The sequence below is a fragment of the Callithrix jacchus genome, chromosome 14 (assembly GCF_049354715.1).
Source record: "Callithrix jacchus isolate 240 chromosome 14, calJac240_pri, whole genome shotgun sequence".
NCBI lineage: Eukaryota > Metazoa > Chordata > Mammalia > Primates > Cebidae > Callithrix > Callithrix jacchus.
In genome coordinates this window covers 90,118,886-90,134,459 of record NC_133515.1, presented here as the reverse complement: position 1 = coordinate 90,134,459, position 15,574 = coordinate 90,118,886, and the positions used below count along the sequence as shown (strand labels likewise).

General features: G+C 46.8%; 1 protein-coding gene across 3 annotated transcripts in view; it reads left to right on the top strand.

The window, feature by feature from the left end:
• EFR3B (EFR3 homolog B) overlaps nt 1-15,574 on the top strand; it is a 113,289-nt gene that overhangs the window by 35,975 nt on the left and 61,740 nt on the right. For all 3 annotated transcript variants that reach the window (XM_078349807.1, XM_035273030.3, XM_035273029.3), the window contains exons 2-3: nt 8,888-8,964; nt 10,279-10,406. Coding sequence is in view for 2 of the 3 variants with exons in the window: in XM_035273030.3 (XP_035128921.1) it covers nt 8,888-8,964; nt 10,279-10,406 (205 nt within the window). In the remaining variant the exon portion in view is untranslated. The remainder of the gene's footprint in view (nt 1-8,887; nt 8,965-10,278; nt 10,407-15,574) is intronic.

Genomic DNA, 15,574 nt, shown 5'->3' with positions numbered 1-15,574 from the left:
AGCAGCTGCAGGATCTGCTATCACATGTTGGACAGGCAAGGAGCTGGCAGCACTTCTCACCCTGGCTGTGCGCCAGAATTGTGGTGGAGCATTTTAAACACCTCTGGGCCCTCTTCACAGCACAGAGGTCATTCTGATGAGCAGCCAGGATTGCAGCCACAAGCCAAGCCAGGAGCCAGCCAAGGGGGTTGAGGGAATGAGGACAAAGCAGGCAAGAGGCGTTGGGCGGACAGGAGGAACGCTGATCCAGGCTTTCTGCCTCCCAGCATGTCTGCCCTGGAGGGAGATGGGTCCCAGTAAGCTGGGCCTCAGGAGCTACAGGTGTTGGCAGCCCTAGAAGGTGGTCTGGGCACCAAGTTCAGGAACAGGAGCCAACCATTCTTTAACAGGAACTTTCACCTGAAGTTACCCTGGAAGCACTGTCTTGCAAGCACTGGAGATCCTTTGCTAAGTGCCTCATAAACTTTGAGTTACTGACTTTGAAATCACTGACCTCCAAATTCATGATGGCTTTTCCACTCAATCACACCGTCATCCCTTCGTGCAACAAATCTGTGGGTTGGACCCTATTCCAGCCATGGGACACAGTGGGGACAAACGGACAAAGGCCCCACACTTGAGGAGCTTACCTTAAAGTGGGGAGCTGGAGTGTAGACATGGATGAAATGTGTCCATTGGCAAAAAGTACTATGAGAGGAATAAATCAGGACAGAAAAAGTGGAATGCTAGTCAGGGAAGCTCTTTCCAGCTAGGTGACATTTGAGCAGAGACCTTAGGGACATGAAAGTGGGAGCCCAGAGGACATGGGGAAGAACATTCTGGACGGGAGAATGAGCCATCGAGCGAGGTCTCACCATTCTTATGGTTTTAATGGAGGAAGCTGCCGAAACCATGTCAGTGAACATTTGGTTGATTCCTACTGATTTGACTTCTCAGTGGCAGTGCAGCTACATACCAGGGAATTGGCCATCTCACGTTTCCCTCGCTTCCTTAAAATAGGTATGAAAATATCAGGTAAGGCAGCTGCCAGTGACAGAAGAGAATCCTTCATAAATTTACCTTCGGCTACTGTGGTTGGATCTGCCAGACACCATCCCCAGAGAGTGAAAGAAGACCCTGGTGGAAAGTGTTTCTGTTTTAGAAATAAAATGGCTCAGAATTAAATGATTCTTTTATAGGTATATAGTTGTGAGTTAAACTCCCCAATTTGTATGTGTGAATACTAACATTAAGAATAAATACCATCAGAGGTAAGATTAAAGAAATATATTAAAACATATTAATCTCTTGCTACAATGAACTATTTTCAGTTTCTTTTTAATGTCTATTAGTTGTTTCTTTCCTAGCTAGGTTTTGTGGCTACTTAGAATTCACCACTGTTGGGTTGGAAGCTTTCTAGGGGTCCTTGTGCGTTCCCAGCACCCCTAAGCTGCTTTGGAACCCAGAGTCTGGGCACTCCTGACCAAAGTCCCCTCAGCTCTTCTCTCAGAGAGGAGAACTGGGAATCTCCTGCTGTCAGCTTCTATTACCTACCCAGGAAGTGTGGAGGATTGCACAGGGCCAGACGGTTAAGAATGGGAAGAGCTAGGATTTCATCCTAAGCATGTCTGACCTGCGAGCCCAAATTCTTAACCACCATGCTCTGGTGGCCCATCTCTTCCCTGGTTTTGTATTTCAGAACATGGCCTCCGAAAGGGAGGTTTTGGGGTTCAAATTCTAGTCTGCCATTTATTAGCTGTGTGGCTCTAGGCAGGTAACTTAACCGCTTAATCTCTGAGTTTTCTCATCTATAAAATGGGGATAAAAATAGTACCTATGCCATGGTTTGTGAACCCCGAAAATATGAGACAGTTCTCAGTTAATTAATTTATTTTTAATTTTTTTTTTTTTGAGGAGTCTCACTCTGTTGCCTAGGCTGGAATGCAGCAGTGCAACCTCTGCCTCTCAGATTCAAGCGATTCTTGTGCCTCTGCCTCTCAAATAGCTGGGAGTACAGGAGCAGGCTACCACACTTGGCTAATTTTTAGTAGAGATGGGATTTCATCATGTTGGCTGGGCTGGTCTCGAACTCCTGACCTCAAGTCATCCACCTGCCTTGACCTCTCAAAGTGTTGTTGGGATTACAGGCATGAGCCACCATGCCCAGCCAGTCTCCGTTAATTTAGAAAGTTTATTTTGCCAGGCTGAGGTCGGGCCTGTGACACAGCCTCAGGAGGTCCTGAGGACATGTGCCCAAGGTGGTGAGGGCACAGCTTGGTTTTCTACATTTTAGGGAGACATGAGACATTGATCAGTATGTGGAAGATGTACACTGGTTCACTCCGGAAAGGTGGGATAACTTGAGGTGAAGGCTGGACAACTTGAGGTGAAGGCGGGACAACTCAAAATGAGGAGAGGGCTTCCAGGCCATAGGTAGATAAAAGAGAAATGGTTGTATTTTTTTTGAATTTCTGATTAGCCTCTTCAAATGAGGCAATGGGCTATACATTTATCTCAGTGGGCAGAGGAGTGACTTTGAATAGAATGGGAGCCAGGTTTACCCTAAGCAGTTCCCAGCTTGATTTTTCTCTTTAACTTAGTGATTTGGGGGGCCCCCAAGATTTATTTTCCTTTCACTGGTTATTGTAAGGATTACAAAAGTTGGTGCTTGCGAAGTATTTTAGAGCTGTGGCTGGCTCAGTAGGAATAAGGCACCTACTGACTTTTTCATGCTGTGAACCCTATCCCCGTCTTCTTGCACCTCTCTTCTGGGAAGCCTTTCCCAACTATCAGAACTCAAAGTAATTTCTCTCTTTCTAGATTCTATGGCAAATGATCTGGGATTTCTATCATAAAAGTGTAACTTAGGGAAAATCTCTTAATATATTGATAAGGAAACTTATCAAGTCTCAAAAGTCAAATGACAGAATTGGGCCTGGACCTCAAAGGTCAAATGACAGAAGCAGGACTTAAACACCAATATTTTTTAAACTAAAATTCCAACTGTTTCCAAAGTGCTGTATTCCTTCCTCTTTCCCACTTTTTTTTTTTTCTTTTGAGACAGAGTCTCACTCTGTTGCCAGGCTGAAGTGCAGTGGTGCAACCCTGGCTCACTGCAACATCTGCCTCCTGAGTTCAAGCAATTTTCTGCCCAGCCACCATGCCTGGCTAATTTTTTGTATTTTAGTAGAGACAGGTTTCACCATGTTGGCCAGGATGGTCTCAATCTCCTGATGTGGTGATCCACCCACCTTGGCCTCCCAAAGTGCTGGGATTACAGGCATGAGCCACTGCACCCAGACTTTTCCCACTTGTTTTTAAAGTGGGTAATAAATGTCTTGATAAGAAGCATAATAAAATTATTCATCACAGTGATGATATTGATTGATTGATTGAGAGGGAGTCTTCCTCTGTTGCCCAGGCTGGAGTGCAGTGGCATCATCTCGGCTCACTGCAACCTTCACCTCCCAGGATGAGTAGCTGGGATTACATGTGCGCGCCACTGCACCTAGCTAATTTTTTTATTTTTAGTAGAGACAGGGTTTCACCATGTTGGCCAGGCTGGTCTCAAACTCCTGACCTTAAGTGATTTGCTGCCTCAGCCTCCCAAAGTGCTGGGATTACAGGCGTGAGCCGCCACACCTGGCCAAAATGGGGGTGCTAGTGGCTGCTGACTTTTCAGTATATGTTAATTTGTGCTATGAATCTGGTATAGGAGGATTTGGTATGCCTGGCTTCGTATATTTATTTGTCCATGGAGCCTTTTTCTGGGAAATGCTTGTTAGCATCACACAGCTAGTGTTTCATGGAACACAGTTTGGGGACTGTGGCTCTGCTCTTCAGAGCATCTGCTCTCCTATACCATGTACTTTTTTTTTTTAAGTCTCTGTTTTTTAGAGCATACAGTGTGTAGCTTTTTCAGATTGGCTTCTTTCCTTTAGTAATACACATTTAAGTTTCCTCCATGTCTTTTCATGGCTTGATAGCTCATTTCTTTTTAGTGCTGGATAATATTCCATTGTCTGGATGTACCACAGTTTATCCATTCACCTACTGCAGGACATCTTGGTTGCTTTGAAGTTTTGGCAATTATAAATAAAGCTGCAGTAAACATCCACGTGCAGATTTTTGTGTAGACGTAGTTTTCATTTCCTTTGGGTAAATACCAAGGGGTGTGATTGCTGGATCGTATGGTAAGAGTATATTTAATTTTGTAAGAAGCTGCCAAACTGTCTTCCAAAGTGGCTGTACCAGTTTGCATTCCCACCAGCAATGAATGAGGGTTCCCGCTGCTCCACTTCCCTGCCAGCATGCGCCATTGTCAGTGTTCTGGGTCTGGGCCATTCTAATAGGTATAGAGTGGTATCTCATTGTTGTTTTAATTTGCATTTCTTGGATGCCAAAGATGTAGAGCATCTTTTCATATGCTTATTTTCCATCTGCAGGTGCAGTGTCTATTAAGGTTTCAGGCCCTTTATTTGTTCATTTATTTTTATTTATTTATTTTTTTTGAGACAGAGTCTTGCTCTGGAGTGCAGTGGGGTGATCTTGGGTCACTGCAATCCCCACTTCCTGAGTTCAAGCAATTCTCCTACCTCAGCCTCCCAAGTAGCTGGGATTACAAGCATGTGCTACCACACCTGGCTAATTTTTGTGTTTTTAGTAGAGACAGGGTTTTGCCATGTTGGCCAGGCTGGTCTCAAACTCCTGACCTCAAGTGATTCACTTCCCTCGGCCTCCCAAAGTGCTGGGATTACAGGCATGAGCCACCCTGCCTGGCCCCATTTTTAATTGGATTATTTTATTTTATTGTTTAGTTTTAAGTGTTTGTATTAGTCCATTCTCATGCCATTAGTGAAGACATACCTAAGCCTGGGTAATTTATAAAGGAAAGAGCTTTGATTGACTCATAGTTCAGCATGGCTGGGGAGGCCTCAGAAAACTTACAGTTATGGCAGAAGGAGAAGCAAACATGTCCTTTTTCACATGGCGGCAGCGAGAAGTGCAGAGTGAAGCGGGGAAAAGCCCCTCATAAAACTATCAGACTTTGTGAGAACTCACTATCACAAGAACAGCATGAGGGTAACTGTCCCCAGGATTAAATTACCTCCCTCCAGGTCTCTCCCATGACACATGAGGATCGTGGGAACTCCAATTCGAGATGAGATTTGGGTAGGGACACAGCCAAACCACCTCGATGTTCATTATATTTTAAAGATTTATATATACACACATATAGTTTGGATCAGATATATCTTTTACAAATATTTTTTCCCCATCTATGACTTTTTACTTTCTTGACAGTGTCTTTTGAAGAGCAGGATTTTTTTTTTTTTTTCCTTGAGACAGAGTCTCGCTCTGTCGCCCAGGCTGGAGTGCAATGGTGTGATCTCGGCTCACTGCAACATCCACCTCCTTGGTTCAAGTGATTCTTCTGCCTCAGCCACCCAAGTAGCTGGGACTATAGGCATGTACCACCACACCCAGCTCTCCTCTGTATTTTTAGTAGAGATGGGAGTTTCAGCATGTTGACCAGGCTGGTTTCGAACTCCTGACATCAAGTGATCCAAACACCTCAGCCTCCCAAAGCGCTGGAATTACAGGCTTGAGCCACCATGCTCAGCCAAAAAGCAAGAATTTTTAATCTTCATGAATTCCAGTTTATCAGTTCTTTCTGTCATGGATTGTGCCTTTGGTTTTGTATCTAAGAAGTCATCACCAAAAGCAAAGGTCATCTTGGCTTTTTCCTATGTTATCCTCAGGAAGTTTTATAGTTTTGTGTTTGACATTCAGGCGGACGATCCATTCTGAGTAAGCTTCTCTGCAGGGTGTGAGGGCTGCGTCTATATTCATTTTTTTTTTTTTTTTTGCACGTGGATGTCCAGCTGATCCACCTGTTAATTATTTCATTATACCACGCTGCCTCGATTGCTGTAGCTTCCTCGTGCACTCGTCAATCCCTTAAGGTTCACCTCCTCTTCCCTTACCAAACTGCAACCACTCCACTAGTGGCCTTCCAATGGCAAGTCCCATGGATTCTCTCCAGTGTGCCTCTTGTTTGTGACTCCATTCTGTTGTGTGAGTTCATGTTGTGTCACCTTTGCATTGGGGTTTATAGAGTTGGTGCTCATGTGCTGGCTTGGGAGGGTGGCCAGACAGGAATGCAGGTTGAGGTCAAGTTCTTGTTACTTACAAGTGCACAGAGCTGCCTTGGGGATGTGACACGTGTTTCAGACCCACAGTACCACAGTATTCTGAAGGGGTGTTCTGTGATTCTCATTTCCTAGGCCTTTGGACATCTGTGGCAGAGCAAGTGGTCAATTGGAAACCTCCACTAAGATGGACCCAGGGCACCCATGCACAGAGAATGTTGTTACTTGCTCAAAGTCACAGATTAGGAAGTGGCAGTGCCAGGATTTGACCTGAGAGCCAATGTTGTTGGCCATGCTGCCTCCCTAACCCCTGCCCTCAGAGGGTCTGAAGGTTAGAAAGAAAGACAAGAAGGAAGTGTTGGGGAGTAAGTCGGGAAGCCCCCACCTTCCCCTCTTGTTCTTTAGGCCTTCTTACCTCTTCCTTACTGGTGGAGAAAGGCCCTGGGGCCCTGCCTGGGACTGGTTCCCACCATGGGCCCTGCATGGTGGCGGCTCCTGGAGGCCTCTGTACCCAGGAAACCACTTTTCCTGGAGGGCCTGTGGGCCAGAGAGGGGAGGATGGAGAGGCGGGTGGCCTGAGGAGCTCCCCTTCTGGAATCCAAGATAGCAGGAGGCAGCAGGTGATCTGGTTTGCATTTGAGAAGGGCTGAGTTGGTGTCCCCAAACCAGGACTGTCCTGGGCTGATGCCTCAGGGAACCCTCTCCAGCGCACTAGCTGCGCTGACAACCCCAGAGCCCCCTTGGGGTGCCGTGTGGAAGTTTCTACTGTGAGTACCCAGGATGGTACCGCGCTTTCTCCTTGACAAGCCTGGGTTCTAGCAGCTGCGAGCTTAGCCTCTGTCCTGCGCAGGCCTTGGCTCCTAGGCCATTCAGAAAGTTTCAAGGGAGGAAGTGATGCTACAATCTTTTTTAGTCCTAACTTCTGCATGTTTCCACTTCCTCACTCCCTTAAGATGCAAAGGGCCAATGTTCCTGGCTTAGGGACTGTAACAAGGGAGGCTGCTACCTGGGCACCTTGGAAAGATGCATCTAGGCAGCCATGCCAGGCAGAAGACTGGGCAGCTGCAGGTTTTAACCCTGGGCTTCCAGGCCCTAAAATGGGAACTGGGCCCCCAGGGTGCTGTCCCATCACAAGAAACAACACTGGATGCCAGTCACCCAGGGCCCTAATGCCTTTTCTCAGGCAGGGGCAGGGAGGGGATGAGAAAATGGGAGTGAGGTCAGGCAGTGAGGCTGAACCTGGAGAGCCTGGGCGTGCAGCCCGCCCACTGGTCTGCCTTGTGCCTTCCTTGCAAGAGCTGGTGGAAGGTGAGGGTGGTGGAGGGGATCACAAATAAGTTATATGCCCCTGGATGCCCGCCTCCTGGTGCCCCATGGCGTCTCCAAGGGCATACACATCCCCAAACCCAAGTCACCCCAGAGCCAAAACTGCTGCTCTTTCCTCCTCAAGGGGCACCCACCCACCCCAATTCCAAACAAAACTCCGAAAGAACGCTTTTCTCCACCCACTGTAAACCTCTTTTTGATTAAAGTAATTCCCACTGAAGGAACTCATTCTTTTCTGAATGATGTGTAGGCTAATCTTCCTAGGGTGCATTTGCATTTCAAGTGGAGTGCTTGTACAGTTAGAATTCATCTTTAATTGACAGAATGAAGGGGCACTTACTGGGTGGAGGAGAGAGGCAGACTTTCCCAGGCTCTCCTGGCCCCTCCCTGATGCCCTCCTCTCTTCTCCTCCTCAGCGCCCACCCCTCAGTGAGGAGTGGAGCTGGGTGGATTTGGAGGCTGACTAAAGAAACGCACTGGCTATTGTTTCTTTACTAATTAAAACTTTCTATGGTGGACCTAGAGTTACCAACTTCTAATTTTGTCAGTTCGTTTTATCACGGGTTTCCTAACACCATCACTTCACAGCACCAAAAGATGAAGGAGGAGGTCACTTCAGTCTTCTCAATGGAGTAAATTTAGCTTTACACAAACATGCCACAGGGTTGTTAGATTTTTCATTTTGCTACAGATTGGTGCAAACCTCGCTGGGCGTCAGCATTTGAGAACCACAAACCGGATGGCCCTCAGAGCCCTGCCCAACTCTAAAAGGCCGCAGCTTTCAAATTCCATTGGCACACTACATTAAAGATGCATCTCTAAATGTGAATCATTGATGATGATGTTAATTTATCATAGTTGCACATAACTTTCTATGATGGAAATGGCTCCAGGAGACAGGACAGTAGAGGGAGACTGAAGAGCAGGGAATAAAGTTAGGAGCAAATGAGGGGGTAGAGAGGGCAGCACACCTGCCCCCCAAACCTGTATCCATCTTCCCAGGACACTCAGTTAGATTCTTGGGCTGCAGGAGGCAGTTTCATATGCCTGTTCCAGAAACATGTGTGTGTGTATGTGTAACCATGCAGTGTGCGGGTGCAGCACCTGACCTTTGTGTAAGCTCCCCCCAACGAAGCCTCACCCCTTAAAATGCTCCCTGTGGCCTGGCCTTCCCTATGGCATGGTTCCCAACCCCCAGGCAAAAGACATGAAGATGCCAGAATGGCAAATGGAAGATGTCTTAGAATGTGGGGGTGGGGGGCAATGATAGATGCCAGCTCTGGGAGGACAAGGCCCTGGGCCCTCCAAGGGAGGGGTTGTCTGTTTCCAGCCTGGGTTTGTTTCCTCACCAGCTGCCCTGGCCCTGGCTCCTGGTTCTCCTGGGCCTTCCCAGGAGGCTTTGCTCACAGCTTTTTCCATTCTCGTTCCAGGTGTGTGTGGTTGTTGTGGTGCCCTGCGCCCCAGGTACAAAAGGCTGGTTGACAACATCTTCCCTGAGGATCCTGAGGTGAGTCACATCTCTGGTAGGCATTGTGGCTCTCAGCATCTAGGTAGGGCCTCTGACGGGTGAAGTGGCAGCTTGGAAGCCAAGCCTCCTGCCAGGTGGGGAAGGCAGGACCTCTCAGGGCCCTTGGGCACTGAGCCTTCTCAGGGAAACTGGAACCTGGGCCACAGCCATGGGCAGTGGTGAGAGGCCGCTAGGGACATGAAGGAAGAGGGCGTTTGGATCTGCAGAAGGCAGCTGGCAGGTAGTCTCGGCATGCTTGTAGCTGTCACATCTCCTGCGTGTCTCTCTGTGCAATTGCCTCATGAGCTGCTAACTCTTTGAGTGGTCATAGCTCTGTGCTGGTCAGTATGAAGACACCCCTGTCTTGGGTTGGGTTCAGGACCCCAGGTCTTTCCCCCTGGCTGCCACCCTCTAGTGTCTGCCAGGTGTCTAGGGGCACCCACATAGAAGGCCTGGCCTCCAAGCTGCCTCTCCACCCGTCAGGCTGCTTTGTGGGTTGTGGTCTGGGAAATGTTGGGATCTGAGGTACTTGACTTGCTCTCTGGGAACCAAGGGCCTGTCTGGATGACAGCATCCTCTGGAGAGTTCCCTAAGAGCTGCAGAGCTGCCTTTGTCCTGCATGTATCTTGGTGCCAACTATCCAGCATGCTTTAATTTTGGGTGGCTTTTAATGATGCTATGCCATTCATTCCTACACATACACACACATGGTATGTATATACATACCCATACCCACATACGTTTATACATTCATGTATATATATCCACATACATGCACACACATATAAACATTTGTATCATTTACTATTTTTTTTTCCCTGAGATGGAGTCTTGCTCTGTCACCCAGGCTGGAGTGCAGTGGCGTGATCTTGACTCACTGCAACCTCCACTTCCTGGGTTCAAGCAATTCTCCTACCTCAGCCCGTAGCTGGGATTACAGGCGCCTGCCACCATGCCTGGCTAATTTTTGTATTTTTAGTCCTAACAGGGGTTTCACCATGTTGGCCAGGCTGGTCTCAAACTTGTGATCCACCCGCCTTAGCCTCTTAAGGTACTGGGATTATAGGTGTGAGCCACAGTGCCTGGCCCACTTACTATTCTTATTTATAGCTTGCATATACTTTGAGCTAGACCATGGGTTCCTGGGAACTATGTTTTAATCATATGCCTGTCCCTGAAACTCACATGTGGTCTGGCACATCCATAAAGGGGACTCTGTAAATGTCAATTCAATTGAATTATTAATTTTCTCTAGACTTGAACTCATCTAGCCATAGTGTGGCTATAGTGAGTACAAATTGTTTTCTCCCACAGGATGGTCTGGTGAAGACCAACATGGAGAAGCTGACATTCTATGCCCTCTCAGCTCCAGAAAAACTTGATCGTATTGGCGCCTATCTCTCTGAGAGGCTCATCCGTGACGTGGGTCGTCATCGATATGGGTAAGTGGTTTGGAAAGGAGGGAGAGGGACTGTCAGGAGCTATATTGTTAAGTTAAACATAGTCCTTTTAGAAAATGATGGCCAGGCAGAGTGGCTCATGTCTGTAATCCCAGCACTTTGGGAGGTCAAGGTGGGAGGATCACTTGAGGCCAAAAGTTCAAGAATATCCAAAGCAACATAGTAAGACTCCATCTCTACAAAAAACTTTTAAAATTAGCTGGGTGTGGTGGTGTACTCCTATAATGCCAGAGTACCATCTCAAAAAAAAAAGAAAATGATGGTAGACTAGATTATCAAACAGACCAAGAAAATTGGGGCCTGGGACTAAGGAGTATATCCCATACGATCTTCCAAAGGCAGGGTTGAGTGTGATACTGCTGCCAAGGTTTGGGAAGAAAGGCTGTTGGCTTCCTACAGGCACCTCTTCCAGCATCCATTCTTTCATGGTTCCATACAAAAGCCCTCATACAGTCTAGGGCTTTAAAAAAAAATTAAGCCTATGATTGCACCGCCATCCACATCCAACCTGTCCTGCCTTATCCCACTTACTGCCGTGAAAACTAAGGAGGAGTCACCTACATTCTAGTAAGAAGGCAGAGTTAATGGCAATTTGTCCATTAAAAATACACTTAGGTGAAATATTTATCAATCTTCTGAAAGAGGGCTATGTTTAAAGAGAGAAGAAATCTTAAAGCGAATGACTGATCAATAGACTTAACTGTTGAAAAATTTAAATATTTTGATGTCAATAAAGAAACAGACCAGACATGGTGGCTTATGCCTATAATCTCAGCACTTTGGGAGGCCAAGAGGGGAAGATCGCTTGAGCCCAGGAGTTCAAAACCAGCCTCGGCAACATACTGCCTATCTCTACAAAAAATTTAAAATCTAGCTGGGTGTGGTGGTATGCGCCTATAGTCCCAGCTACTCAGAAGGATGAGGTGGGAGGTTGGCTTGAGCGCAAGAGGTCAAGGCTGCAGTGAGCTATGTTTGTGCCACTGCACTCCAGCCTGGGTGACAGAGTGAGACTCTGTCTCAAATAAATAAATTAAGACAAAGGATTCAAATTTATATATTAGTAGCTCATAGCTCATACCAAATAGTGGATGGAATGGGGAAACTGAGACACTAAGAGATTTAAGGCAAGGACCACAAACAGGAGACTTCAGGAGAGGAGAGAGAGTTTGCCACACACATGGGCACTCAACAGACCTGTGATCAAAGATGCATACTGAAATACTAAGATGCTAACTTATCAAATTCATCACAAAGGAAACAGAATTTCAGTGTTCACCAACAGATGCCAAAATGGGAGGCCTTTTCATTCTTTTCTAGGAAGAGTGCAAATTGGTTGAAACTCTCTAGAAAGTAATTTTGAAATAATGTGTCAAGGGCTTTAAAAACACTTATGTCATTTGACTCTGTAATTTCCATTTCTATTTGTCTATCCCAAAGAATCTTTTTTTTTTTTTTGAGACAGGGTCTTGCTTTGTCACCCAGACTAGAGTGCAATGGCGTGATCTTGGCTCAGTGAAACCTCCGCTTCCTGGGCCCAAGCCTTCCTCCCACCTCAGCCTCCCAAGTAGCTGGGACTACAGGCGCATGCTACCATTTCTGGCTCATTTTTGTATTTTTTGTAGGGATGGGGTTTTGCCATGTTTCCCAGGCTGGTCTAGAACTCCTGGGCTCAAGCAATCCTCCCACCTGGGCCTCCCAAAGTGTTGGGATTATAGGTGTGAGCCACTGTGCCGGGCCCCAAGGAATCAATCATAAATACAGTCTACCTCACATACAGAGATGTTCATTATCATATTATTTATAATAATAAAAAAGTGGGAATAACTTAAACGTCCAACCAGAGGAGAATAGTTTAGTGAATTATGGTGTGTATCATTTGATAAAATGTTATCTAGTCAATAAAAATGGTGTTTATAAAGATGCTTTCCATATAATTTAGAAAATGCTTGAAGTAAATGAAAACCAAAATCCATAATTATGTAGACAGTACTTGCAATCAAGTTAAAAAATAAACAACAACAAATCTCAATGGGTAGAAAATATACTAAAAACAAACATACTGGCCAGGTGCAGTGGCTCATTACTGTAGTCCCAGCACTTTGGGAGGCCAAGGCGGGTGGATCACTTGAGGTCAGGAGTTCAAGACCAGCCTGACCTCAATTATAGGTGTGAGCCACTGTGTTCAAGGTCAACATGGTGAAACCTTGTCTCTACCAAAAAGACCAAAATTAGCTGGTTGTGGTGGCATGTACCTGTAGTCCTAGCTACTTGGGAGGCTAAGATGGGATAATTGCTTGAACCCCAGGAGGCTGAGGTTGCAGTGAGCCGAGATCATGCCACTACACTCCAGTCTGGGCGACAGAGCAAGACCCTGTCTCAAAAACAACAACAACAACAAAATAAATGAACATATGAATATGTTAGGAGTGCTCATTTTATGAGCAGTGTGGCTGGGGTTTTTTGGTTTTGTTTTGCATCTATTTTTTTCTATGTTTTTCCTAAATATTCTTTATGTGGATGTGTTACTTCCACAATAAAAAACATGAACTACAGGGCATGTTGTGTTTGCTGCCCAACCATCATGCCATGATTCAGAGACCAAATGTCAGGAGGACGCTCAGATATTCCTGGTGGCGTTGCTTATGGGGCTAAGGGTTGGGTGGTCATTCAGGCCGCTGTTCTCAGGCCTGTTGGTTCCATTCCATATAAAAGACTCCATGGAGTCTTTTATAGCCATCCTCTACTCTTCCCTTTCTCCTGATCCGGGCTCTCCTCTTTTTGTTCAGATGATGGCAGTAGCCTTGGACATGGTCTTCCTGCTCCCCATCTTTCCTGCTCTGGTCCTTCTGGGTTAATACTGCTGTGTATGATCTTCAACACACAGACCCCAAGTTGTACTTTTCTAGCTCCTTGAGAAAAAAATCCAGCATCCTCAGCTTGACTTCTGGGGTCTTATACAACCTGCCTATAACTCAGCCAAGCCCACCACTCCTACCACACCTGCCGTAGACCCACTCCACAAAGACTGGCCGACCCCCCTGCTGGCTCTGTGGGCCTTTCTGGTGCTCTCTCACTTTGACTTCTTTGTTGGGCCTCCCCCTACAATTGCCCACGAGCCCCACCACCATCCAACGCCCCTTCCTCCTTGCAGGAGAAGATGGAGCCAGTCTTGAACTACAATGAAACGTGCACGATGCTGACAGGGCATAGAGGTCTAGAAAGCACAGGCCTCACCAGCAAATCTTAAATCAAGCCACCCCTGGTGTAAAAAGTAGGACCCAAACCAATATGTTTCTGTGATCATTTCGTGTAATAAAATAAGGCTGCATCCTAAATAAGAGTGAATCTACCATGCATGCTGATTATATTAGGGGCCATGACATATTGTAAATTATACTCAAGCAAGTCAAAATGACTGTTTCCTAGGTCGAACCTAAAACCAACATGCTAGCTCTAACATTAAACATTTAATACTAATTTCGCTGGCCCTCTCTGTGGTGATGGCTCTCTCAGTAAAAAATGTCCTAGAGCCGGCAGAGACACGTAGAATCATCCTGCTGCCCTTACAACTGCAATTCAAATTTAGTATCATTCTGTTAAAAATAGCCATTGCAGCCTCTTAGTATTTAAAACCTGACGGACTCACTGAGGGCTTTGTTCATAAACATTTGGAGAAGAAAAATCTGTGAGATCTGATCTCTTATTCTGTCTCTCTTTGCCCTCCCTGTCTTTCCGTATCCAATGCCACATACATCATCATTACCTTTCTCATCACTGAAGGCAGCTTTGGAAGAGTAAAATATTCTTCTGCAGACAGGGTGAGAGGCTGTGTCTCCCTGCCATGATGTAGGTGTCTGTATTTGGGGTTCGACCATATGGACATGAACATTGGATGCTGGACCCAGGGGCAGAACCACCCTCATCTGCCCCACTGCCTCCCCACATTGTCACCCCATTCCAGTTGTGTGTGGGCTCTGGCTCATAAGTGTTTAGCTTGGGGACAGTGTGGGCAGCCAAATATGGGCAGAGAGAAGATGAGATGTGAATTTCAAGGCGTTGTTCATGGGCGTGGAATATGATGGGCAGTGATGTGCAGAGTGGCAAAAACCGAGTTGTCCTATTTTCCCTTCTCTTTACATTTCCCTTTCAGTTCAGCTCCAGTGCCAGCACGTCCCCTAGAAACTAGAGGAGAGTAGGGGAGGGAACAGCAGTGCTGGGAAAGACTCTCTCAGTTGACAGTGACCCCTGAGCACTGACAGGTGCAGAATGCCATATAAGACGACATCAGGATCCCCAGTGCCTGGAGCTCTCACCCAGCCTGGGACCAACCCCTGGCAGATGGAGATGCCCATGCCAGAGGATTATGATTCTCTCATCTGAGGACCCTGGCCCTGGAGCTGACCCAGTGGTGCTCCTAAGAGATACACATTCACCAGAAGGACTGTGAACCTGGTCAGAGGATGGCTGACCTTGAGATAGGGATACCACAGACCCCTACCAGATGAGGAGGGTCATCACTCCCTTCCTTAGCTGAGGTCAGCCCTCTCTCCCTACTTGTGGACTCCTAAACCCAGAAGGTTTTGTCTAGGAGTGGGCAGACTAAATGCACTCAAATCGCCTGGAACAAGAGGTTCTTTGTCCAGGCCACTGCCCTTGAGCGATTCTTGGGCAATGATTTGCCCTACTAAAGCTGTCCCCTCATCCGACCTGCTGCCCTCATCCCTGACCCTGGATCTGCCTTTCCTCTCCAACTAAGCCTGGTTCCCGGACTCTACTCCCCACTCCTCCTTTCTTGGAGGCTTGGCACCTCCTTTGGTTTCCAGGGTCACTCCCTACTGAGCACAGGGTATTCCAGCAGAACCAGCTGCCTAGTCTGGGACTGCATACCCGGGACTTCTTGCCTCTCACCTAAGCATCATGTTTTCTTCAGTTTTTTTTTTTTGAGACGGAGTTTCGCTCTTGTTACCCAGGCTGGAGTGCAATGGCGTGATCTCGGCTCACCGCAACCTCCGCCTCCTGGGTTCAGGCAATTCTCCTGCCTCAGCCTCCCGAGTAGCTGGGATTACAGGCACGCACCACCATGCCCAGCTAATTTTTTGTATTTTTAGTAGAGACAGGGTTTCACCATGTTGACCAGGATGGTCTCGATC